At 42.6% G+C, this 27,421-nt stretch overlaps 1 protein-coding gene across 4 annotated transcripts; it reads right to left on the reverse strand.

The window, feature by feature from the left end:
• Positions 1-621: 621 nt before the first annotated feature.
• On the reverse strand, positions 622-27,406 carry SETX (senataxin). 4 transcript variants are annotated; one of them, XM_033077455.1, is made up of 26 exons: positions 26,176-26,330; positions 24,886-25,066; positions 23,544-23,751; positions 23,261-23,370; positions 22,571-22,790; positions 22,310-22,429; positions 21,167-21,338; positions 20,510-20,600; positions 15,864-20,093; positions 14,934-15,033; positions 14,357-14,533; positions 13,524-13,753; positions 12,857-13,024; positions 12,581-12,737; positions 11,672-11,773; positions 11,142-11,254; positions 10,380-10,451; positions 9,973-10,122; positions 9,395-9,502; positions 8,552-8,739; positions 7,822-7,914; positions 7,085-7,249; positions 6,470-6,610; positions 4,148-4,235; positions 3,168-3,741; positions 622-3,119 (listed from the first exon to the last, which is right to left on the reverse strand). In XM_033077455.1, the coding sequence occupies exons 2-26, from the start codon at positions 25,063-25,065 to the stop codon at positions 2,674-2,676; spliced, it is 8,403 nt and encodes a 2,800-aa protein (XP_032933346.1). In that variant the 5' UTR covers position 25,066; positions 26,176-26,330; the 3' UTR covers positions 622-2,673. The 4 variants fall into 4 exon arrangements, with proteins under 4 accessions (XP_032933346.1, XP_032933343.1, XP_032933345.1 ...); XM_033077452.1 differs by lacking the exon at positions 26,176-26,330 and adding an exon at positions 27,341-27,406 and having other exon boundaries at positions 622-3,741; XM_033077454.1 differs by having other exon boundaries at positions 622-3,741; positions 6,470-6,607.
• Positions 27,407-27,421: the final 15 nt, after the last annotated feature.

A 27,421-nucleotide genomic window follows, 5' to 3' on the forward strand; every position in this document is an offset into this window, starting at 1 on the left:
TTGAGTATGTTCCTTTACTGGCTTTTCCAACTTTAACACTCAGTAAGCACTGAAAAGCCTCCTGCAAGGAGCACACATGACTACACTGAGTCTACTCACAGCTTACACACTGACTGCCCATCACTACTCAGCACTTTGTACCACACAGCAGGAACAGTAGGGAATTTATGAAAATTGTACCTGATCTGTTTGTTCCTCATTGCAGATTTGAGAAGTGTGTTTTGGATGAGATTTTGCTTGGTGCAAACAACAGGGGAAAAAGCTAAAGCTACAAACCTACTCTGAGTGGTTTGTGAAGAGGGAAAGTGGTGTAAGTGCAATAACCCAAGCATTTTTTTATTGACAAACACAGGACTAATGACACAGACTGACATGGCAGCAATAATCTGCTGCTGAAGACCAACAACTTAAGCCAGATAAATCTAGTATTAAACCAGCAAAAAGGTCTGAGCTGCTGAACACACCTCAAAGATGATTTATGGGAAAACACAGACATTATAAAGTACAACAAAAATGAAATGTTGAAACAAAATTCCTTCCAGCACATGGCAAGTACTGCTCTCAGCACATGTCCTGAAATGCAGACTAAGGAGAAAGAAAACTAGAGGTTTCACAGAAACATTCTTGTGACCAAATTGCATTTATTAACCAGAAAAGCATTCCCCTCATTCATTTTGTTGCCAGCTTCACTTTATTTACAGCAAGACAGTCCAAATGGCTTCCACAGCCATGGGGTTTGCAGAGCAGCAGCCTCTTAATGTGCTAAGTACAAACAGCAGGCAGGGCAGCACAGCCCTGCCAACAAGAGCCAAGGGGCTTGGAAGATGACAGTTTTTAAATATTCCTATTAACATAAAGGGAAATAACACAGAGGGTATGGAGCCTGTGATGGGGAGTGACTGAAATGTCCAGTTTGTTAAGGTCAGAGTCACTCAGCAGCCTCACAAGAGTCACAGCAGCTGGAGAGGAGCACACAGAGCTGCCAGGAGGAGTCAGGGGTCACTGAAGGATTCAGAATGCAACATAACAAATAACTGAAGCTGAACAATGCACAGATGCTGATCTCACCTCACAGGAATCCCCCAGGTTCTCCCTATTACATTAAAATACTCAGTCCTGCACTGCACCACGAGCTGGACAGGCCCAGCCAGCAATAAAAGCCTCCCCACACACCTCCAAGGCAGCTCTACCAGTAAAGCAACGTTTGTTCTGGGTGTGGATGCATTAGGGGTCAGAGTTTTCCTGGCAATGACAGCCTGAGGCAGCAGCTGCTGCTGGGCAGAGTAAGGCACTGGTGCCTCCCTGAGCTGGGCCACACTGCCCTGCCTGGCTGTGGCTTCACAGGACAGAGCTGGAATTATCCCTGCAGGAACAAAATAAAACTGAAGGTTATGGCTCAACTGAGACTCCAGCAAAGCCACAGTGCTGTGACAAGGGACAGCAGGACACTGCTGTTTCAGGCTGGCCCTGAGCACACACTTGGAGATGGCACAACTCACCTGGTACCAACCCTGCAGCTCCTCCATTCCCTGAGCCCTGCACTCTCAGGTTATCCCCAGACAAAAACCACAGCATGGGAAATGCTGCTCTTCACCTCCTGAGACACACACAAGCTCCACAAAACAAAAAGTGATATTTCACAGTGACCCAAAGGAAGTCTCAGTAGAAATAATTCCACTTTTATTGTGAAATGTTATGATGTGAGGAAGGCTTTCCTAAAAATAATTTGTTTGCCATCCTCTTTTAGTGGCTGCATATTCTTCATCAGCACAGTGGAAAGAATCCAGCAGTAACACCTAGAAAAAAAAGAAAAGGTAGAAAGATCTACCTGCCCTTTTTATCCCTGCAGATCTCCAAAAGCTCCACTCAAAGCAACTCAAGTGATATTACCAATAACTGTTAACTAGATCTCAGACCAGGATTCCACAGTGCTGTTGATTTCTCCTCACAGGTTTTAATCTGCAGATTGTGTTGCCACTGCAACAAGAAAGGGAATCCAACTGATAGAGCAGCAGCAGCAAGAGCAAAACTCAAGGCACATCTGTATAAACAAAAACTCTTGTGTTCCTATAAAAACAGGCAATAAAATATACAAAATAAGTAGAACTCTCTCCATTCAACCAATGTACATCTGCCTCACTCTTCCCTGAGGCAGTAGTGGAGCATGAGCAAGAACCACTGCTACCACAATTTCAACATTCAGTTTTGCTACGAAATAAATTAGACATTAGTGCAAAGGGAAGTCTGGCTTTTGGATTTTGGGGTTGGGTTCTTGGGTTTTGTTTTTGCTTTCCTCTGGTTCTTTATAAAAAATTTCACCTCTAAGAAATTAGCATTTACACAAGGAAACAAGAAGCTATGTATTTGCCAAATACCTTAAAATAAATCTGTATACTGTACAAATATACAACGTTAAACATTTACAACCTCAGCTTCCTAGATGACTAAATCCACTGCTCTTCCAAGCAATGCAGCTACCCAACTTCTCTTTTCAAAACCTCAAAGGTACCATCTGTCAGGCATTAAATCCCTTCACAATTAGGGACAGGATGGGAAAGACATCTACTGATAGTAGTGGTACCAATATAAGGGAGCTCCAGTTGTGCTAAATAATTTAAAATACAGTCCTTGCTAGACAGAAATCTGGGAACAGATTATCAGTAATGAGTAAAGTCAGGGATAGATCTTTCTTTTCTTGGTAGAGCCTGAGTCTGTGTTCCCTGGTCCTTCCTGGGATGGTCTCTTTGATAAACCACGAGAGTCTTTGTTCCACTCACTGCTGCTGCTCTGACCTCCTTCACTGGGGGCTCTGGAACCGCTTCTGGACACAGCTGCTCTGCGCTCACCCTCGTGCTGAGCTGTGTGAGGGGCTGTGGGAAGCACACTGCACTGTCCTGCTGTTTGCTGGGCCTTCTTGGCATTTTCTGTTCTGCAAATCTGATCCCTGGCAGCTGAGGACACAGCCAGGCCTTGCTGTGGTGTTGTTCCTGGGTTGCCCTGGGCTGATCGATGGCTGTCCTTCAAGGGCTGCTCCTTTCCTTTGGCTTCAGTTCGACTGGCCAGGCTGGCCAGCCTTGGGTCCCGTGGTTTCTCTGCAATGGCAGCAAGTGCTGCAGCCCCTGGGGGTGCAGGGGCACTTCCCTTCCTGGAATCTGCAGCTGGAGTCCCTGAGGGTGCAGGGGCACTGCTCCTCCTGGAATCTGCAGCTGGAGCCCCTGAGGGTGCAGGGGCACTTCCCCTCCTGGAATCTGCAGCTGGAGCCCCCATGGATGGAGGGGCACTTCCCCTCCTGGAATCTCCAGATGCAGCTCCTGATGGTGCAGGGGCACTGCCTCTCCTGGAATCTGCAGATGCAGTCCCCATGGATGGAGGGGCACTGCCTCTCCTGGAATCTGCAGCGGGAGTCCCCATGGATGCAGCAGCACTGCTCCTGTTGGAATCTGCAGCTGGAGTCCCTGCAGGCTGTGTGGCCCCTCTGCTTCCTTGGGGCACTGCATGGCCAGGGCCAGCAGCATGTTCCCGTGGGCTGTTCCCAGAATTTCCAGGCTCACTCTTCTTGCCACTGGAAGAACCAGCCTGCACCACAGGAGATGTCATCGTTCCTCCTTTAGCTGGGGACTGTCCTGGTGGCCTGAGCTTCAAAATCCTCAGAGCCTCTTTCTTGTAATTCTTTTCTGTTGTCCTAACAATGGCACCTCTTTTCTGAGCATCCTGAATCAAGTGATACCAGTTTTTATCTTCCTTTAAAAAAACAAACAAAAAAAGCCATGTTATCAGCAAGAAATCAACAGAGACAGAGGTGTCAGGGAATGCACAGCCTCTTTAATCAAGGTACCTGACACAACTGTCATGGAAACCACTGTTATGTCCCTTCTGGAATTGGTAGAATCTTATGTGCAAAACAGCAACAGACACTCTGGCTGCTGTAACACAGGGAAGGCACTTTGAGCCATCAGAACTCCCAAAAATGACAAATTTTCATTTCTCCATTTCCAGGGGCTTCAGCGCCCCCTAGCGGCGAACTAACACAACCACCCCCCCACCCTTGGGGAAAACACAAAAAACTCAAGAACTCCCCAAAACACAAAGCTGATTTCCTTGCAGTCTGAGTGCCCTCAGGGGTGGCTTCCATTGTCACTGCACCTACCATGAGGGTCTGCAGCCGGCCCAGGATGAAGAGGCTGAAGCGGGCGCGGGTGATGGTGACATTCAGTCGCTGGAGGCTCGCCAGAAACCTGAGCCACGAGACAAAAACTAAGCTCCTGAACTACTTCTTCCACAAGAGGGTTTAAAGGGTTAGGAGAAAGAGATATAAAACTAAATGTCACTGAAATTAGCAGCAGCAGTTCCCCCCATTCCCCGTGGCAGCAGCCCTGCCCAGTGTGACAGGCTGAGCATGAATTGTGTTTTCTTTCTTTCACCAGATTCCTTGCAGGGAATTCCAGTTCTTTCCAGCTCTTGCCGTTGATGTTTCCTTTCTTAGAGCAAATCCCCTCTTAATGCCAACCACTGCCTTCCTTAAATGTTCCTCAAAGTACTGAGGACATCAACCTCACTTCACCTATCAAGACTTTAAGCTGCTTTTTGACTTGAACTGAAATAGATTAGTAATATTTGGCATGATTAATGGGAAAACACCCTACTGAAATACTGAACACTGCACATGAATATTTTATTTTAAAGGTGACCTGCACTAGAAGCACTTTTGCTTTGTCATGCTTCAAGAGGGGAGAGTATATTCTTGCAGAAGTCTGGTTTCCTAGTGCAATTTTTTCCACTAGGAAAATTGCCTAGTTTTGTTTTCAGGAATCACAAACCACAAATGTTTAGTGTATTCTAAAAGATTGATTTCTGTTAACACTCATTTACCAGAACTCAGAAGTTTGTGAGACTAATATCAACTATTTCTACTCTAATGAAAAAGCTTCCAAATACTTATTCTTTACTAACAAAATCCACAATTCCAAAGTCCAATCTAATTTGAGCAGGTTCACTATCAATGCCTGACTGTGCTCACTGCACTGAGATCCCATCTGCAGCAAATTCACACCCCTGCAGTGAAGACTGCAAAAAAGAGAGAGTCACCTCAAAAAATCTGGACAGTGCAGGAAATAAGAGAAGCAGACAGGGGTGTGGATCCAGCAGCACAGATAGTTCTCCAGGTCTTGAAAAATGAACATGGGGGACCTTGAAAGACTACTAAATATTCCTGACAGCTTTCACAACTGAAAGACAAGATTTTCTCAGGAAGGAGGGGAAAAAAAATCCATTGTCATCCCTTGGAGTTTTCTTCTCCCAGTTACTTTCAGAGTAAATTTAATGCTGGACCAGCAACCTTGGAGGACAAAATACTTTACTCAGGCTACAGGGTCATAGGTGAGGGTGTGGCAAATATCCCATCACACCTTGCCAAGGACACCTGACCCTGAAACAGCTTGAATATATAAACCTTTTTATATTATTGTAAGCTGGAAAGTTCCTGCTGGAAGAGGAGACAGAAGCTGTCTTGTGTCAGCAAAAGAACTGGCAGGTTCCAGCTGCCTTCCATTCCCAAACTCAATCAATCAGATTAAGAAATCTTCAAAAGGCATTATTGCTGTTTACCATAAAATTTGGATTCTTTCTCTTCCCAAAGTGGATCAGCACAATGAAAAGCCATTTTTCTTGCAGAGAATGAGTATCAGAGAAACATAAGCAGCTTAGGGAAACTTGTGTGTAGAAAGATTTTTGTTTATGTGACCAGATTTTTCCTAAGTTTAACATTTCATATTTTCACTATCATTTTTTAAACTAAAATGATCCCTAAGTTACAGAATTCAGCAACTGCTCTAAGTGCTCTGGGGGTAAACAGCATCCTCAGTTTAGTTCCTTGTTTCAGGCAGAAAAAAAGATATAAAGGTTTATAGATAAAACATATAAAATTAAGGAATCTGCAATCCTGAGTTAAGACTTCCTGCTAATCTGCCCCAAGCTTAGAAGACAAGCACATTCATCTACAAATCCCAGATCCAAATCTGCTCCATCACATTCCAAGTGACATACACAGTTAATTAACAAGACTTTGACAGATATAACAGCACAGCAACAACCACAGAAAATGGGTTTCAGTTTGAGAACAGCATGCACAAAGTTACAAGGTGCACCAAAAGCCACAACAATAACTGCTGCAGTAATAATGCCAAGAGCCAAGATCCCAAAGCCAATCCTGCCAAATCCAGGCAGCAGCAGGATAAGGGAGCTGTGCAAAGGGATCAGCACATCATACAGAGCACAGCACCAGCACTTCTCTGTCCCTTCTTGCTCAGACATCTCAGACCAGGAACACCAACTCCTGCACTGAATACCCCTTAACACCCTGACACGTAGAAATGACTTGTTCTCTGTAACTTTCTGACCACTCCTATTAAAAATATGACTCTCTCTACAATGTCCCTGGAAATGGGACAGCAAATCCCTGCAGGACACATACCCAATGGATCCTTTGGTGCTGCTGGCCTGCACAGAAGCCAGAGTGGAGCCGTCGGAGCTGTTTGCGCGCACACAGGACACGATGATGCAATCCTTCTCCCGGCCCTGGAACGCATCCACCGTGTCCACTTCTCCTGGGCTGCTGAGGAAACAGAACTGAGCACCTTGCTAATTCTCAGCTGGGTTTTTTGCTAATTCTCAGTTAGGTTTTTAAGCAACACACTGCTGCAAACAGTCTAAACACTATCCTTAATGCTCATGTGTCAAAGCACATGGGGTAAGTTTCTCCTTCAGCACATGAGCTTAAAGCTGAATTGACTTTTCTGACATCAGCATCATTACTGAAAATCTGTTTGGGTCTACACAGCATGGAATTTTAGGTTCTTTTAAATCAGTTTCACTCAGATCAAAGCACATGGGTAATAACTAAGAATGGCACAAGGAGATCATGCCTGTTTTAAGCAAAAGGGTTTCATGTCCCCTTTAAAGGCACAACCAAGCAGAAATTTTAGCAGAACACAAAGAAGTTGGAGACTTTTTGCTCTTATTTAAGAGGATAAACAAAGGATTAATATGCAAGAGTCAAGGCCCATTTGAAAGCTCATGGTTTCTTTACCTGTTATTCTTAAACACACTGTCCAGCTGCTCCTGAATTCTCTTTTTCTGGGCACTGTAAGGGGTAATTATTCCAATGCGGCGAAGGCCCAGATCATTCCTTTTCTCTTTAATTGTTTTAATTAACTCCATCACCAGCTTCACTTCCCGAGGATTGCTGTAAGAGCTGCACAGAACAAAATGGAAACATTACAGGAACACCTTGGAGAGATCTTTCCAGTTCAAGGCTCCTGGCCCAGTTTGTTAGGGGGTTTGGAGTCACAACCCCCGATTTGAACTTTTGCAGCTTTTTTCACAGAGAGGCTCAAAGAACTTGGCAAGCAGAGCCTGAGGAGGGGCTACCAAGCCTGGGAAGTGCAGGCAGGGAAAGGCTGCACTTCCACATTCCTTCAGCACCTCCCAGCTGTGCTCTCCTTACAGAACAGAAGGGGAGGACTGAGCCTGCCACCTCCTGGCATCTCCTCAGTGTGCACCTAGCAAAGGCAAGTCACTGATATTCAAACTCTTACTGAAGTTAACAGAGACATTTATTGGCACCTAACAGTGAGTCAAAATCAGGATTAAAACTGGTTTCAGATTTAAAAAAACCTCTGTTTTTTGTGAAATTAAATCTTAGCTGGAAAATGCAGTTTTGGCTACTTGACACATATTGGAACAACAAAGGAGAGAACAACTCTTCTTTAGGCAATTAATTCTCAGAAAATCCAGACTTTGGCCAAGTTAGAATGCAGGACTTACTCATTGTCTCGCTCCTCACGACCATCAGCTACATCAAAAATCAGGTAGGGTTGGAATGGCCAATCTGAAGAACATCTGTTCTCCTCTATTGACCTGGAAATAACATTTTTATCACTAGGCAACCATACAACAAAGAAATTGTATGAACTTTTACTTCATTAATTTACATAATGGTTATCAAACACAAGGAACTCTCCAGGAAGAGAGGAACTTTCAAGTTTCACCAAAGGAGGTTCGGATTAGATAGAAGGAAATTGTTTCCACAGAAGGGGCTCTAAAGCATTGGAACAGACTGTCCAGGGAAGTGAGAATCACCATTCCTGGAAGTGTTCAAAAATCATGTGGATATGGCATGTGAGGATATGATTTAATGGTGACAATGGTTTACACTTGAGCTTGATGGTACTAAAGGGCTTTTCCAACCTTAACCACTTTATGACTGTAACTTTCAGCTCTTTTCCTTCCCCAGAATCCTTAATTTTCCCTGCTACCCAAACAGATTGAAGTAATCCTGAAAATGAACTCCCAGCACTCTGTATGCACAATTTGAAGGGCTCTTACCTCACCTATCACAGCCAGCACTAACAGAGATGGAATGCACATTTTCTCCCATTAACCATCTTCCCCCTCCCACAGCCTCAAGCATTTTTAGAGTTTCGAGAATACCATGACATGAAAAAACTCCTTTGAAACCCCCTCTGCTCAGAGAGGAGAACAGAGAGCCACTCACTTGGCAGTTTTTAGAGTCCTGCCATAGACATAGTTGGATGGGAAGAGGCAGATGTCTGGGTGCATCCTGTACTGCACTGTCAGCTGCACCACGGGCAGGCTGTGCAGCATGTTCCTCTGCACTTGCTCCTCCAGGTGCCTCTGCAGACGGGCCATCAGAGACTGGTCATAGCCATACTGCTGAGCTTTCTGCCACAGGGAGAACAGGAGATGTCATTTGGGATCTCATCCCCCACCAGTCAAACTATCTGGTGTTTTAAACTTCTAAATCACTGACAAAATGACAACTGCTCACACTTCAGTTTTCTACGTGTGTTGGTCATTTCAGTAAAGGCCACCTGCACAAATCTGAATTTTTGTGTGCAGTCTTCAGTAAGACAGCTTCTCTTTGTGACTCACAACATAGTAAAATTTTAAGAACATCAACCATAATGCAAAGCAAGACTTTCCAGGTGGGATCTTGTTAAATAAACACACAACCTCCAGACAATTTACCCTCTAAAGAAGCCAGCCTGGTTTTCCTCCTTTCTTTACCAGGTGTTTAAAACAACCCTTACTGCTGAAGGCAAGGATATGCTCCTATATATTCATCCTTAAACACCTGTAGGGGCAGGAAGCCCCCATACAAACAGGAAGTCTTCATCCTCCTTAAGGAATGGGACAGTGACTGATGCTCCCCTGCCACAACACAACATTCCTCACAAACCAAGTGCCCAGCTTAAAGTTTGTATTGCCCCATTGAAAAATCTCCTTTTCCCTCTCTTTAAATATTTTCTATACATACTGTTCTTTAACCACATGCATTCTATGGCAAGAAAAAAAAACAAAGAGCTTGAACACTTACTACTGATTTGACAGTAGGAGGGAGCTGTTTGGGATCTCCAACCAGGACGAGTTTATTACAGCGATGGATCAGTGGAATCAACGTTTCCACCTCACAGGACTGCCCTGCCTTTTGGATATGCAAACAGGATAAAAACAGAAGTTGTAAGCAAAGGAGGGAAGTATTAAATTTCTTGTAACACAGCCAGAATAACTCAAATGCTTTAAGTCTTCTAAAAAAAAATAGGAAAAAGAAGGATTTTTCTCTAGTAAAAAACTACAATCAGATTTATTTTATTATTATATATGCAAAGCTCTCCAAACAGATATAAATATAACCAAACCATCTGGAAATGTCTAAAGCAAAAAAACCATGGCTGAATGTGGTTCTAAATAAAAGCTGTCTGCCATTACAGCACCAAACAAGTCAGGAAAAGAATCAATTAAAACTTATTCTTTCTCCTCATGGTCCTACCAGGGACAGGGCAGGCAACTCCCAAATATTGCAGCAGCAGCAGCCAGAGAGCCCCAAGCTGGCCAAGCAGAGCACAGGGCAGGGAGGAGGTGGCAGAGGCTGCAGTTTCTCACAGCTGCACTGACCTCATCCACGATGACACAGCTGAAGGGATCGAGGCCCTGGCGGGAGAAGGCCGATTCCAGCAGGCTCCCCCCGCTGGTGCTCAGCGTGCAGCAGATGATGTCAGACTCCAAGATGATGTCTGCCTGCACTTTCTGGGAGTGCCCCCGAACCTTCAAACACAACAGGACACCCTGCTTCAAATTCAGCCTTAACTGCTACAGTGATTGCTGCTGTTTGGGCTTTTTCCCAATATGCAGCCAGAGCACACCCAGATTTCACAGCTGTCCATCACTTACTCAGCCTTGATCCATTTACCCACTACTTTATAAATGCTCCCAGCTACACCAAAAACAAATTTCATCACAATTAAAGGACATCAAGTATAAAAATACATCAGATGAAGTTTGTTAGAGACAAATCCTCCTACCTCCTTCAGCTGAGAAGCGAGTTGCTGTCTCTCCTTTGCAAGTCTGCCGATTTCATCATTTAACTTTTGACTCTAGAAGGGGGAAAAATTAAAGAGGAACCACCTTTAGCACCACCTATTCCACCTTTAGCACCACCTATTTCTCATGTACCTTTTTTCCTCCCATGCCCTAATTAATTTCCTAAACATCTCAACTTGCTCAGATTGTCTTTTAGTATCAAATGTGTCTGAAGAAGCCAAATAGTTTTGTGGAAAGCTGTCACCATATTTAGGAGATACAACATAAGATATCAGATCTTACATATTTGTGCAACTGAGAAATGGTTTACCACCAGAAATCTCTCATTTGGCATACACACCAAATTCTTGGACAAAAAATGGAAAATTTCAAGTGCAACACATATTCCAAAATGTCAGATCATGAGGTATCTTCCTGTATTTTCAGTGAAACAAAACCAGAGCTTTGAAAAATATGATTAATTTAAACCATTAAGATTTATAAATATGGTTACATTAAAATCTAACTAGTGACAGAACCAAGTGAAGACCACTGAATGATAGAGCAACAAGTGGCATGATCAACCAATGGAAAATACTGGCATAAATAAACAAAAAAATTCTTGATGTAAAGTTCTTCATTCCCTTTCATGGTGCTATCAACTTTTACAATAGTTGAAAAAGTTAAGGGAATGACATCAAAAATCAGAGTTCTTTTTGTGTTATGAACACAAAAACAAAGAGGATTAATAATTGTCTTGCTACCTCTCTCTTCTCACATCTGTGCATGGCACGCTCTCGAGAGAGCATGTCCAGCTTCTGATCCAGAGCTGCTTTCTTCTTCTGAATGTCCTGGTCACAATCACCTGGCTTTCTTTCTGTAATAAACCAAAGGAGGAAGAGAAAAAACTCTTACATTTTTCCAATTTGGAGTTAGTGTATTTTTTGCTGCATTTTCCCATTTTTAATTGAAGTTTTATCTTGCACAATGAAGACAATGTGAATTGTTTCTAACTGTAGCTCTCAAATGCTGCACTGCTTTAAAAATGATGGTTTTAACATGCATGCAATGTAATTTCTTAAAGAAAAAAGTCACCTTGCTTCTTTCTTTCCTTTTCCTTAGATTCTGCCTCATATATAAACTGCCAGTTCTCCACTAGGATTGAGAAAAACAATGTTTTATGAAATACCATTACAGAAAAATCCTCCTTCTTACAGGACATATAATCCCACGTGGAAAACATCACAAGCTCTTCAAGAAGACTGAAGAAAAATCTGATTTCCATGTTACTCACTCATTCTGTGTTCAACTTGCTTATCCAGGCTGAATCCCCGGACTTCACTGTTGATTGATTTTTCAGCACCAAGTCGCACCAATGTGATGTCACCACAATTTCCTGTTTACAAAATCAAGTCTCAAAATTCTCTGCAATTACTCCAACTGCCTCTATGCTTTCCTATAACAGTTTAAAAAATGCAACCATCATGGATAACAAACAAGGCTTTTCTACTTATCTAGAGTTTTCAAACTTGACTTGTACTCAAATGCAGCAACAAAAAATTTAGTAATTTCAAACTCTAAAAAATAAAGATGCTGCCCATGTTTTAGTGGTGGCTAACATGAAGAATGTTATTGTGAATTAATGAAACTACCTCTTATCAATCTAAAACTTACAGAATTCCTAACTTGGCCAATGCTGAGTCCCATCAAGTAATGCAACTGGTGAGTCAATTCTAAAATAACATTTGGTTATAATGCAGGTATTTGTCCCCTTGCCACAAACTATATTCTTATACAGAATTCATCTAATTTGTATTAGCCACAAACTGGGACAAGGAAAAAAACCAAGGTTTCAAAATTTTCACCAGTCTGTTTCCCATAACCCACAAATCCAATTTTATTCAAAATGAACCAAGGGACTTGTGTTCAAATCCCCAAGGAGTACTAAAAAACTGATGAACTTCAACTAACAGCATAAGGAAAGGGTCAATGTCTATATTTTTAAAAGTGTTATTTATTTTAAAAACCCCACAATACACCTTTCAGAAAAGCACTCTGAAGTTAACAATGTGCCAGTCATGTTCTGCAAGAGCAAGAAGCTGCTCAGAGAAGTGTGCAAGTACAGTACGTGATCAACTGCTTCAGTTCCTCCTCCAGGTTTTGCCCATTTAAAATTAAAACAGAATTTAAAAACAAACCATACCCAAAGGCTCCTGTTTGTTTTGGCATTTTTCCTTAAAAGCAATGATGATCTTTTTCATGAGTTCATCAACAGCAGCATTTGATGGTGCACAAACTAGAAAACGGTTTGGCTTAATCCTGGAATTTTTTTTCCGAGCTGTTTTCTCATTCCTAGTGTTCTGTAGATTAATTAACAACAAACCAAAACAAGCTCTTTAGACTGGTTTCACTTCAGATTGAGAAGGTAGACTCTACTTTCATCTAAACCAAAGCCCAGCACATGACCATGTTCACTTACTTCTCTCAAAACACGGGACAGGAGTCCTACAATGGTTTTTGATTTCCCTGTCCCGGGTGGTCCATGGATAAGGCAGATCTTGGGAAGTCCTGGGTGTTGCTTTACCATGGCATAAGCTGTCTCAATGGCTCTCTTTTGATCTTCATTGTATTCATTCATATTTGAAGCCTGAAGCAATAGGGCAAAAAATAATGAATCAATGTTGATCACACCTACTAATAAATTTTCTATCCTTTCAGAACGTCCTCACCTCTTCAACTGGAACTCAAAAGCTCAAAGGGCAGGGAAGCTTTTAATTGTAGGTTTGCTCTAGACACACACCCAATCCTCACTCAAAGTTGTAACAAAGGTTTTATTCACTCCCCACACCTTTATTTTACAATACCTTTTCCATCCTATGTTTGATTTCCTGAACGCTTCTCCAGTAAGGAGAAACAAAACTGAAAGCAGTTTGAGTTTCACTATAGCAAGAGAACACAAGCACCTGAGAAAGCTCAGACTCCTCTCCCCCCACCACAGCAGCCAACTCTGAAGAGGGCAGTGTCTCAGTGCTTTTGAAATTTGGCTATTTTCCCTTGGTCATCTCAAAAGCCAGCATGAAAAACCAAACCAGCAGAACTCAAATGCTTGTTCTGTTAACCCTGGCACTCCCAGTTGCAGGACTTACAGCACTTCCTGAGGCAACAGGCAGATCTCTGGGACAGAAGTCATTGTAACTTGGATTTATGATGGGTTTAGCCAGGGGGCTCCTGCTCAGCAGCAGCAGAGCTTTGAACTTTCTGTGTGTGGTCACCAGGGAGCCAACCACCACACACTTCACTTGCTTATGGATGAAGAATGACAAATTGCCTCGGGTTTGCACAGTAAGATGACAGGCAGTTTGCTGCTCTCTTTGTCCTGTTAAAGAATAATAAAAACCCAAGTTAATAATTTGGATAGTTTTTGAATTAACAACTGAAAGATACTCCAGTAAGTCACTCAACTCACCAGAACAAGATGCTATTTTCTACTAGGGAAGCAACAATGAATTTTTGCAAAAACCTAACACTTCTTCACCCCCACCAAAAAACAAAGACCAAACAAAAACCCAGTGCTCTGGGTACAATTACTCAGATCACTGCTTTAATAAGGCAGGTTCTGGGTACTTGGTAATCCTGGTAGTTCACAGTCTCAGTTCTCAAAGACAGTGACAATTTTCGGCAGTGAGACCACAGAAGTTCATGGCACTTCAGATCTCCTGGGAATACCATCCTAAAAATGCCTGCAGAACATTTACTCATCACTAATTTCATGAAGTCCTAGAAAAATGATGGACAGCAGGGCTGCAGTTTTACTTCCTGATTGTTACAAAACTTGTAGCATGGAACAGACCTGCTACAGAAGAAAAACAATCCCATTCCCTCTGAGGCCAGTGGTACATTACAACTACCAACAGCCAGTTATGAAGAAGCATTTTATGGCACCAAGGATCCCATTTTGATTCCCAGTCCTGTTACTCACTATTTGCATAGCTAGATGCACGAGAAAATCGTGTCACAAGGCCAACATGATTCACTATGTGGCTCTCCATCCCACTTTCTTCCCCAAAAGTGTCCTTCTCCTTGTGCACCACCAAAAGGATCAAGTCATCCTCTTTTGGATGAAGTTGCCTTGCCAAATCATTCTCTCGTAGATGAGCTACCCAAGAGACAAATTAAAATCACAACATTGAAATAAAGATGGTTACAATTATTTTCTGACTGTAGAAGTACTGTTAACTTTTAAAGCTGTTAAAGGTTATAGTAAAAGATTATTGTAAAAATTTTAATTCCATCCTGCACTCTTAAGCCTGAGCACAGCACTGTATAAAAACAGAGCAAGTCAAGGACAACTCTATCAAAACAAGCTGGAAAAAAAAATTCCAGATGGGAGAGAGGGAAAGCACAAATTCATATTTCTCTTAAATGGATTCTGTGGAACAGCAAAGTCCAAATCCTTTCTATATTTACAGCAAACAAAAAACTCAATCTCTAAGTGCCAGCTCATTATAACGCATCATCTACTTGAAAATCAGATTTTATTTTAAAAAAACCCTCACCTGTAAAATGTGCTGTATTCATGTCAGCAGAAAAGTTCTCTAAGTAGAAGCAATAACTTTTCTCTCGTGCTTTCTGGTTTTCTACCCATTCTTGTGCCAGCTACATGTTGAAAAGGAAACAATAATACTTTGAAGGGTTGCGTGTATCAGAAGAAAAGCTTATCATGACTCAAAGAGCAAATAAAAGAAATTAAATAAAACTACCAGACTGTCAAGTAAATATATCAGGAGTCTCACCCATTTCTTTTCTTTCACATAAGCATACCCATTACATATAAACACACAGGGCAAACAAAAGTTCTTCCTTGCCACTCACCCATTTAATGTACTTTCTTAAAGCTCTTCACAACTACTCTGAGTTTTCCCTGACTGCATTTTCATCTTAAAATATCAGTATTAACCTGGAACTGGCTTTGTTTTCTACCTTACCTCTACAGAAGAAGTGATACAAAGACTGAACTTGAAAGCATTCTGACATTAACTGAAGGAACATTGTGTTTTGTCACTATTAAACTATAAACCAATAAAGACTGGGGAAAAAAAACTTCCTGGATTAACCCACTCTCTCATGTAAATTCTCAATAGAAACCAAAACATTAGGTTTTTATCCTCTGTCATTGAAAGGCCTCAGTTTCTAAAAGACTGCTGTTTTGAGTTTTATACAATATAGAGAGAGGAACCACATCCTTTTATTGTGGATGTGCACTCAGGAAAAAAACAAACAAAAAAAAAACCACTTCACTGAGGTACCTCTGGTTGTCCTCATTCTTAAACACAGCTTTTTGGATTATCTACCCCAAATCATTCCTCTATTCTGATCTATATCTGAATGTTTTCAAAGGTAAATACAGGACATGAACCAGGTTTGAATCTCTTGGTAAAATTTACCAGTGTTGACAAAATCAAGCCAAATAGCAGAAAGCTACTTACTGTTTCAAAGGCGTTGAGCATCATCAAGGGGAAAAATGTATTAAAATATTCATTGTAGCACTGAAAACGGACAGGAACAGAGGTTACTATGGAATGCAGAAGATTATCTGGAGTTCCAAAGAAGCTGAAGTTTGCAAACATTTCATAAGTCCACGTTAGGACTTGGTTAACAAAAATGCTGTAATCGCGCTGCTGAGCGCCAAGAAAAGAGGAGTAGCTTTCTCGGCCAGACCCTCTGGAAATATTGGAAGCATTCTCATAGCGTCTGTTTTGTAACTGGAGAACATTACTGGAACTAAGGGGTTGAGGTGCATTACTGAAACTTTGAGATCTGCACGTTGGATTTGCTGCTGGTGCAGGTTTTGGATATGTTGGTGGCCTGACCACCGGCGCTTTGGCCGCGTTCACTTTGCTTTTTGAAGGTGGGGGCAACTTTCTGCCGTCCTCCAGATCTTTGCTGAAGGCTGCGTTCCGTGAAGAACTTGTTGAGCTGAAAATTTTGGTAGTGGAAGGCTTTCTTGCTTTAGGTGGTGGCAGAGAAGGCTTGGCAAACATGTGATCTGCCCCTGAGCTGGTGGTTGGGTGTTTACTGCAGTATTCTCCAGGTTTTTCCACCTGTTCTGTACAGTCTTTGTCCTTGCACTTCACAACAGCTGAGGGTTCATTCTGCCCAAGGCTTTCATCAACTTCCTTTTCCTCTGGGGTCTTACTACCCATAGCAGCATCTTCAACACTTTCCTCTTGAGAGCATAACTCCATATCCACAGGGTCTAACTGGGTTAAAAACAGATTATCATCACCTTCGTCACTGCTTTCATCTGATTTGCTCCCATTTTGCTTTGAGGTTTTCGTCTCACACTCAGGCAGGACAGTGCAACCTTTTCCTGAAGACTCATCTTTATCATCTCCAATTGCAGTGGAAGAGAGACTTGAATCCACAGGGACAGGAGGAAGCACCACACTGTTACCCTCCCATTTTCTGTTCCAGTCTGAAGAATGAGGTATTTTAGAGGTGCCTGCTACCTCCTCCAGAGAGAAGCTCTCAAATTTTCTCTCACTGGCAGAAGGACAAGCAGCCTCTTCTCCTTTTTTCTCCCTTTGGTTTTCAACGGTTTCTTTAATAGCTGCCAGGTCAAAACTGTGAGGCTTTTGTTCCACAGGCTTTGCACTCACTTTGGTAACTTTGTTTCTGCTCTCTGAACTTCCTGCAGAGTTTTTCACACTTTTTTTGGGCCTTGTCTGCCTTAGATACTGCCTGTCCTGGCAGGCGAGCAGTTTTTTATTCCGTTTCACGGACAAACACTGAGGTTCGATCTGCTTGGTTTTCCTTTTCTGCGCAACTCCGATTCTGCCCGCGGCTTTGCCGTGGCTGCGCAGCTGAGCCAGGCTCTCCAGGGAGGGCTGTGACAAATCAAACGCCTTGCGAGGCCCCTTCTTCAGGCCAAGCTTCTCCACAGTTGATGTTGGAGCAGGACTCTGGCGAACCTTCCTTGGAGGAACCACAGCAGGCATCGATCTGCTAGCCTGAGAACGCTCTGCTGTGCTCTGGAGTGGTGTTTTACTCTTGGCTGTTTTAACAAGGGGAGGTTTTTTAGGACTTCTCTGAACAGCCAGTGCTGATTTACATTTTGCTGTGGTCTTCCTTGGGCTTGTGCTGTTTTTCTTCAGGGCCAGCTTTGAAGCTAATGAGATGGGAGATGTAGATGCTTTGGGTTCAGGCAACTTTGCATCCGGGGTGCAGCCTTTAGCAGTGCCTTTGTCTGCACGTTTCTCCAGCTCACCTTTTGCATCTTCCTTCCCAACTGATTCTTCCAAGGTTGAATTAGTCACTTCCTTTGTATCACCAGCTTCTTTCTGATGAGAAGTATCTTCTGTCTGCTTTTCTACTGAGCTTTCTGCTCCTTCCATGGAGTCATCACTAAAGTAGTGCAGGTCATAGCCCCAGTCATTTAAATCATCATTCAGGCAGTCATCTGAATTTTTCCTTTCAGCTGCTGGTGAAACATGATCTTGTTTACACTCCTGGGTTGTTTCTACAGCATACGCTTGAGTTTCTTGCCAAGCTGAAAAAACCTCATCATCTGTTTCAAACTCAAAGTACTGAGAACCACAGTCATCCAGTAACAGGGGAGAGCCTGGAGACTTGGATTCTCTTTTAGTGTCACTATCAGAAACGCTGCTGGAAGTTGAAGATTCCTCTGCACACGCATTTTCATTCTTGCTTTTTGTCTCCTTCTTGTCAGCCACACTTTTTTCTTCATCAGAAGAGTCTGAAATTACAATGACTTGATTGCTGGGGCCACCTGCACCACTGGGACACTTGGTACTTTGGTCCTGGTTGGAAGACCTTACAGAACCTTTCACTTTCCTTTTAATATCAGACACATTGGGGCACACCAAGCTTTCCTGGGTGGATTCCACAGGAAAATTGACACTTTTGGCATAAGCCGCTAAAGATAATTTACTGAGTTCTCTATCAATCTGGGAATCTGGTAAAGCATCCTCTTTAGAAACCGTCTTCACAAAATCCTCGTTACTCTTCCCCACTGAACTGTTTTCTCTCTTGAAATATTCTGAAAACTCAAACAACCTGTCACTTGATTCACACTTCACTGACAGTGGTCTGATCATATCCCTCTTGTTTTCTGAGCTAAATGGAAAATAACCAGACACTGAAATGTTATCCCGACAAAATGTCTCCGAAAATTGATTTTTGCAGTCATATTTATCCAGATGATTTAAAGTAGGCTGCTCCTGGTTTGAAGTTTGCACACTGGTTTTTCTCTGAAAGAAAGACGCCAATGATGAACCTGATTTTTCTTCTGTTGATCCTTTTTTCAGGGAGGTGTCATTATGCTCTAAAAGCAAAGTACTGTCATCTTCCTTCCCCTGCACACCAGGTTCATTTCTAGAGAAGTTAGAGGAATCTTCCCTGGAGACCTGTTTAGTTAAGGGCATCGGTCTGGACTGGAACCCACTGTTTGTACTTGTCTCTTGCATACTTCTGCAATTCCTTGAAGATGGAGAATCAATGGGAGTTTGAGCAGACAGATGTGGTGTTTTGGGTTCTGCTTTGTGTTTCATGTCTGACTCTCTGCCTCTCCTGAAATCTGAATGCTGCATGTTTGAATTGAAGCACTCATCATCCATATTGCATTTCCCTGCCACAAGATCAGAATTCCTATTTTCCTGAATTTTCCCACATAGTTTTGCTGCCAAAGAGTTCTGTGGGAAGATAAACTCCTGAGCTGCCAAGTCATCAGGTTCCTTTTTAATATTCATCAAGAAGCCTTCTGTGGATGTGCAAGATGTTGAACTCCTACATGCATCCCTACATTCCTCTTCCCAGGCATTCTTTCTCCTATGGAAAGGGTTCTCTTGACAATCTCTGCCTTCCTTTGACATGACAAATGGTGAATAAAGGTCCCTCCTTTCATGCCCACTCATCTTGTATCCATCATCACAGGCATTCCTCTCATGCTTTGGAGAGACAGTTGGCAAAGCTGTTGAGTTTGAACTGCTTCCTCCAACCAAAGAGGTTCTCAGTGTTTTACCCTTTATACTTCTTATAACTTGCTTTAAACACATTTGCAGCTCCTGGGCTTCCTGACTGCTCAGCTGCCACCCCACAGCTCGATTTCCCCTGAGGAGGAGGTTGAGTTTGTCCAGGTACTGCTTGCACAGGGCGTGCTGGCCGATCTGGTAGCCCTCCCTGAGCAGGCTGCGGATGAGCTGCACGCAGGCGTGCTGCACCGAGCTGGGCGCCTGGAAAGAGCCCGCGGCCGAGCCCTTGGCACACAGCCCCGGCGCCTTCTCGCTGCAGCGAGTGAAGGCTCTGCTTGGCAGCGTGGCACACCTCACCACTGCCTCCACCCACTCCTGGGAGCTGATCCACAGCAAGTGCAGGCACTTCTTACTTCTGTGGAGCTCAACAATGGACACCAAGATGAGGAGGAAGAACTCGGAGATTTTGTCGCACTGCTGGATTCTTTCGATGAGGATATCTTTGATTTCTGAGCAGAGGTAGTGGATGACCTCCACTATATAGGCTACACCCAAGTCCTCGAGGTCCATAAGGGACTGAACAAAAGGGATGAACCAGAGGAATGTGCTGTGATGGACACGCAGATCTCTGCCAATGTCAGACTGAAGCATGTTAGCCAGGGTCTGCATATCTTCATACATGTTGGGGCAGTACTCTGGGCAAATGGCAGCTTTCCAGCCAGAGTCCTGAAAAATACATTCACCACACAATGCACAGTTTAATGTGGGGGCATTTTTGTTACTTTCTCTCACATATTTCTTCATTAAACAGTAACATCTCTTCTATCCCAACGTAAGTCATGAAAAAACAAAAAATAAAGAGCACACAGATGTATAAGGAACTAGTTTCCTAAAACATTATCTATGAAGTTGGTGTGAAGTAGTAGTTCCTTCAAAAATCATTGTGAACTATTCAAAGACACTGTCATGCTGACATAATTTAACCTCAGATAATCAAAAAGACATGGAAAGCCTTTAAAAGGGCCTCATAAATGCAACACATTGACATCAAGAGATGACTACACTTGGAAATGTTTATTCTTGACAATGTCATTCAACGACACAAGTTCAAAGAAAAGGAATATAAAATACTGGTTTAATACCTTTTGAGGTTTTTCTGTGTTATAATTATACACAATCTGACTGCAGGAAATCATGTCATCACCGTAGTCTGACTCTGGTTCAGATTTTGTCCTGAAAAGAAACACAAATCACTACAGACTCACACAATTAAAACCCTAAGAAAGTCAGGACAGATGATGCTTTTCAGATAACAAGTGACCACTACAACTGCTCAGTGATAAAACACATCAATGAAAAGGTACCATATTTAAAAGGTTAGAGCTTGTTTTATCCAGCTTGTAAGAGGTGGGGGAAAATGATTCTCTCAATTGAATCATGGATTTGCCTACATAGAACAAATGCCCAGAATGCCAGCTACTGAAAATTCAGGAATTCCCATAAATTTACCAAACCTTGAACATGGCCATTTTCATTAACCTTCAGTGTAAGTTGGCTATAGCACTAAATAAGCACAGAACAGTTAAGAGTCTTCCCAATTCAGGGAAAAAAACCCTAACAAGTTTAACACAAACACCAGAGTTACCAAAGACAACCAAGTATATATTTTTTTGAAGGAACCTCACAATTTTAGGGGATCTACTTCAACTTTTCTTTGTTTGAAATTGGAAACATGATTATTTTAAAATTGCCATCTCCCTCCCCCAACACAAGTTAGAGCAGCACTGACAAGAACTGACCTCCTGAAGCTACTGCGAATATTTTTGATTTCATTGTTGTAGCTCACGCTGTTGATTATGGTTTGAAAGGCTTGGACAGGATCAATCAGCTGACCCCAAACTTTAGATCCAAGCTGATCCAAAATAACCATGAAACAGTGCAGGGCAGGCCAGAAGGGGTCAGTGGAATCATCTGAAACACAACAGCAACAGTGGAGAGGGTTGAAATGCAAGTCCTGGACATTCTTAGGCTAAGCAGAAATTGAAAGAGCTAGTTCTCATTAATTTTTCTAAAATATCCATAGAAAAGTATTCTAGGAAGTTGCAACTGTACTTTTTAACCTAGGAAAAGAATGAAAAAAAGTCAAGCTCCCTCATTTGTACAGAGACACTGCAATCTTAAATCAGGAGCCTGGATGCCCATTATTAGTATTAAATAATACTGGTATTTCCCAATTCAAACTGATTCTTTCACACTGATTTTTGCAGGGGTGTGCTAAGAGTGGCACAATTTACACAGTTATTTATACTTTCACTTACAAAGCTAATTTATACTCCACATTTATACCAGAAGCAAAAAAAAAAGTCTTCTTACTCCACGTAAGAAAGTATCATACCCTCAATAACCACGAAGTTTATAAAGATCTGTTCATTTAAGAGGAAATCCTGGTCTTGACCTCACAGGCTATTCCCAGATTATGCCATGGTAACCCATGGGGTTACTAAAGCTAAAGTTCAAATTTACAAATGCAAAAGGAGGTCCTCTCAAATGGACAGAGAGAAGAGTCAAATTTTAAGGCAAAATACACCAAATTCAGGAGTTTCTTCACTTTAGGATTCAAAATTCAAACTTCATGCCACAATGAAATGAGCACATGCAACCTGCACATTAAATGAAAACAGTGACAGAAATTGCAGATTTGTCCTCTCAAAACCTCTAAAGCCAGATTTAGCAAAAGCTCTGCTAAATCCCTTCTGCACTCCAGACTTGGGATGTCATCTTTCAGTATTTGTCAGTATTGCCCAAATATTGCACCTTTCTGAAGATAAATATGCCTCAGGTAAAACTACCTCTCATTATGCTACTAAGAGCTTAACAAGGAATTTGATAAAGATGAAAAATGAGCTATAAACTATTTTAAATCTCATATCAAAACTAGTTACCAGCTGCTTCTTTCTCCATAGTGTGAAGTATAGACTGCATGAAATCATTTTGTCTGTCTGGGCCCAGTAACAAAGAGTCCATAGCTTGTTCTTCCAGCACTGACAGCAACATGCAAATTCCTACAGAAGAGAAAAAAACAATCAACCTGTCTATATATTTGGAAAAAAAAAATACACAACACCTATGAATTGTAGAGCTCTGACTTAGAGTAAGTGCTTACAAATGGGAGACTACACAAATTTCTGATCATAAATACTCACCCAGCCAATAGTTCTTGTAGTTGGCTGTATCATACAAATGAGCTGGCAGAAGGATGAGTTTACCCTTTTCAAACATTGAAGAGCTGTAAATATCTGGATTCTCAAAAAGCCCCAACTCAATAACTTTGAACAAACAAGTCAGCACTTCCTCTAAGTCATAATAATCATCCCTGTCAACCTTTCCTAAATTCCTTGCTGTTAGGATGGCCCATCGACGAATCTAAGGATTGAAACAAGAAATTAATATTGATAAAAAGAACAAATAAAATCACAATTCTGTAAGAGGAACCACTGTTGTTATAAATGGGACAAAGACATATTTTTACTAATGAATAAATAAAAATAAGTCTTCAAAATAATGTCAGAAAAAGGTTTGCTATACCTAACAAGATGATGTTGGTGACAAGGAAGTTAAAATTCAAGGTAATACCTATAAAGAAAATTCCTTGGTATTTACAGGCAACAGTGCAGCAATTGGCTTGTACTTATTTTATGTCATTTACATGTTACTGACCAAGATATTCTAATGAGAGAACTGGATACTATAACAGATGCCAAGTCTTATTTACAGCTAAATGCACCACACATTTTCTAAAATCACGCAAGGACAGCGTGACTTTTCCCTCAACCCCTTCAATATCAACACAGGGCACAAAACCAGGACTCAGCAGAACAGAAAAAGGAACTTACCACCTCATTTGGGTGTACCAAAAAGACATAAATTCCTGGGTATTTCTCAAAGACCTGGAAGGAGTCCTGACTTAGCTCCATTCTACAGAGCACTTCCACACACAGCTCACCTAAAAGGATAAGACACAGTTACAGTAAGGACTAATCTACAGGCTCACAAAAAAGTGCATTTAGCACTAAAACAAATACATACATTGAATCTTTGGTTTAACTGCTGTTTATTCTCACCTCCAGCAGTGGAACACCACCCTTCCCTTCCACAGGGACACAATCAGATACCTACTGACTTTCTTATGCAGCAGCAGATAGGGGTATTTCAGGATTTCCAGCAGGGGCACTCGCACGTTGTTCTCAAAGTTTGGGCCCACATAACCAGACAGAGGTGTCTCCCCATGCTCATCAATCAGGAACAATTCATCCTCTCCTGTTTCTTCATTCATGGATTTCTCCATGTGGGCAATGAGGCGGGAGGTTTCCAAGTCCCACAGGTCCTATTCAGTGGGGGAAAAAAACAATCCAAGTGCACTTGTGAAGAAAGTAATGAAAGATATATAACACTTCCAAAAATTGAAATCTCATCTTGCAAAGTTTCTTTCTATGCTTTTTAAGCTTTGAAATAAAATTCAATTACACAAAGCACAAATTTCTCACTTTTAAAAATGACTTTTTAGTCTTAACTTTAAAGAGTACCTTCAAACCAAATGCAGTTCCATAATTCTGTTAAATATTCGTATTCATTTCAATACTTACTTTAGGTTAGTCACAAAACTTTGTTCCACTGGCAAATACACAGAAATACAGGAAAAGATCATATTTAGGAAGCTGAAAAAAGCAATTATAAAATCTTATCTTCTTATAGATTTTGCAATTCGTGGAAGGAAAAGAATATAAACAAAGCAAAGAGACTGACTGACTTGTTGGATGTTTGGAGGGATTCACTCATTTAACTTACTCATCTTAAGTAACTGTTCCAAACCTCAATTAGACACCAAATTTATTCACTGCAGTAAATGGACACAAAAGGGAACTTGCAGTAGGTGCAGACACTTCTCTTATTTCCAGTCACACAAAATTGCACTGTAGAGCAATGCAGCTTTTAGGCATCTGTATTATGATCAACTAGCTAAAAAACATCCTTTATTTACACAGAGTTTTCCAAAAACATAAATTTGTATACTAGGAAGGGAAGACTACAAAAGAGGGGTACATTTTTGTGCTTAATTGCAAAGTCTTGCAGGCCAGATCTCTGAAATTCAAACATAGGAGAAAACTACAAATGAGAAGTGAAAGCAAACAAAAACAGGAACAAACCAATACCAGAAGAGAAAGCAGCAGGAAAGAGAAAATGCATTAAAGAAATGAGCTGTTAGTCTGGCAGATGTTCTTTGTTTCAGATGACAAACCATCAACAGCATGAAAGAAGTCCAAGCTATAGTGCCTGGTCAGCAACTTACAGCTACTGGTTTAGTTCCTGCCAATTTTAATATATGCAAAACAAGAGGATCTCTGTTTTACAACCAACAGTTTTGCAACTCCATACAAAATAAACAATTAAAAAGCACCAAACTTATTCCCAAAACCCAGTAAAACACAACCACTCCCCCCACACTGAGCCTCTTAATTACCTCGTGCAACCTTGGGCATTCTTCCCTTGCTTTGTGATATTCAACCACACACTCCAGGCAGTAACAGAGGTCATCGTTGGATCCTTCAAAATCTTCCTGGGAAAGCCTTTGAGCAGCATAGTGCTTCAGGAACTCGGTGGTGTCAGCACCACTCTGTGTGCACCATCGGCATGTGCTCATTCTGGGGGGGGCACAAAAAAAGCAGGAATTAAAGCCCAAGGCCTTCGTGACAAAAATATTCCCTTTTAGCCACTACAGGAGCCAATCTTCAAGTGTGGTGAGCTCAGGATTTCAGTTACTCATCAGCAGCCCCCATGCAGGTGATCACACAACTCCAGGTGCAGGCAGTTAAACACACTAAAGCATTAAAGGGGCATCACACAAAACGTGCCTGTGGAATAGCAAAAAAGTCAAAGTAAAGCAGTGTAGTCAAATGTGCAAACTCGGGAAAAAAAGGGTGAAAACTCATTTTACATTAAAAAAATCTCCTTACCCGCACATTGCACTGTTTCCAGAACTATAATGCAAAGCTCTAGATATTATTTTACTGGTGTCTCTTGAATCTAGGTCTAGTGGCATGAAGTTTAATTAGCTTTTTTCCTTAATCTCTTGCTAAAATTTATAGGTCAACAAATCCCTGTTGTCACAAGCAAAAGATATTTACATAGAACTTTCCTGTCTTTGTTATTTTTATAGAAAGAGTGCTAAAATTCTCACCACAGATTGTGTTCCTCTAAAAACAAAAATCCTTCACTAAGCAGCAATGGAGCCATCTCAGATCCTGCTAGTCTGAAAAATTCCTCAGAACACTGGAATCACAGAATGGTTTGGGTTGGAAGGGACCTTAAGGCATCATTTCATTCCATCCCCTGCCATGGCAGGGACACCTTCCACTATCCCAGGTTGCTCCAAGCACCATCCAGCCTGACCTTGGACACCTCCAGGGATTCAGGGGCAGCCACAGCTTCTGTGGGCAGCCTGTGCCAGGGCCTCCCCATCCTCACAGGGAAGAACTTTCTCCTAATACTCAATTTAACCCTGCCCTCTGCCAGTTTGAATCCATTCTCCCTTGTCCTATCACTACAGCTCCTGATGAAGTGTCCCTCTCCAGCTTCCTTGTAGGCCCTTTCAGATAATAAAAGGCTGCAAAAGCATGAACTCTTGAACTATGCAGAAAGAAAGATGGTAACTAATTCTTTTATTCAGCATAACAAAAGCAGATAAAGCCAAGCCATTAAGTTCCTCATGCATACCCATATACTGGGAAAACCCAACATTTGTGGCATTTACCTTTGAAAAAAGGAGCTATTTGCTGTGCAGGTGTGCCAGGTCACATGGTGGGAAGGAGAACAGCGCTGCCCTGCAGCCAGGGAAGGGGCTGAGCCCTTCAGCCATACATGTCCTGAGTGCAGAGGGCAGAGCCGTATCCTCAGCAATCCACCCCCCGGTGATTTCAAAGATCTGGAGCAAAACAGAAATCAAACCACTGAATCACAGAATCAAAACCACTGAATCACGGAATCAGTCCGGCTGGAAAACACCTCTGAGATCACGGGATGCAACCTGGGAGCAAACACCACCTTCACCCAGACCAGAGCACAGAGTGCCATATCCATCTGAACACCCGCAGGGACGGTGACCCCACCACCGCCCTGGCAACCCATTCCAATCCTCAAATATTTAACAACTCCAGTGAAGGAATTCCCCCTGATGCCCAGCCTGAACCTTTCCTGGCACTGCTTGAGACTCTGTCCTCTCCTGCCACTCCCTGTCTGGGAAAAAAGGCAAATTCTCACCTACTATAATCTTTCTCCAGGTAGATCAGCAGAAATCTCTTCAGCTCATACTCAAGAACTGCTTTGGTGTTTAGGTTAATAGCTGCATTAATGCATTTCATGAGGCGGCGAGTACGATTTGCAAGAGAATCCCTGCTGTCATTTAAATGTAAATGACACAATGCTCGTCTCGCTTTTCACTCAGAAAAAGCGTCAATATTTACCTATGCCCGCTAAGCGAGGAAATCACTAAAGAGGCGTGGGCGGGCACACGAACGAGCCCGAGCAGCATCGTGCCCGTAACGTTGCTACCAACAGCCCGGAACGGCTGCGGAGCCCCGGCCCCGCGCAAGGAACACCCGAGCACACACAAAAAACTCTTTCAGTTTCGCGTTTGGAGCCGCCGCAGCCGCCCCACCGCGATCCCAACACAAACCCAAACACCTGGAGAGCCCCGGCAGCTCCACCCCAGCGCTCTCCACGCCTCGGCCGCCCTGCCCGGTGCTCTCCATCCCTTCCCGCCAAGCGGGACCGGGCCTGGCGGGGCAGCACCTGCCCTGAGGCGGCGTGAGGGAGCGACACAAAGGGAGCGGCGGCAGGAGCGCGGGTTCAGCAGCGGCGGCGGCACGAACTGCAGCACGGTGCCGGGCGAGCGGACGGTCCCTCCGCTCATCGCTCACCTCACGCCGCTCCCACGGGTCCCTCGGTCCGCCCGGCCCGGCACAGCCCAGCCCGGCCCTCCCGGCGCTGCCGCCCTGAGG

The sequence above is a fragment of the Catharus ustulatus genome, chromosome 21 (genome assembly GCF_009819885.2).
Source record: "Catharus ustulatus isolate bCatUst1 chromosome 21, bCatUst1.pri.v2, whole genome shotgun sequence".
Classification (NCBI taxonomy): Eukaryota; Metazoa; Chordata; class Aves; order Passeriformes; family Turdidae; genus Catharus; species Catharus ustulatus.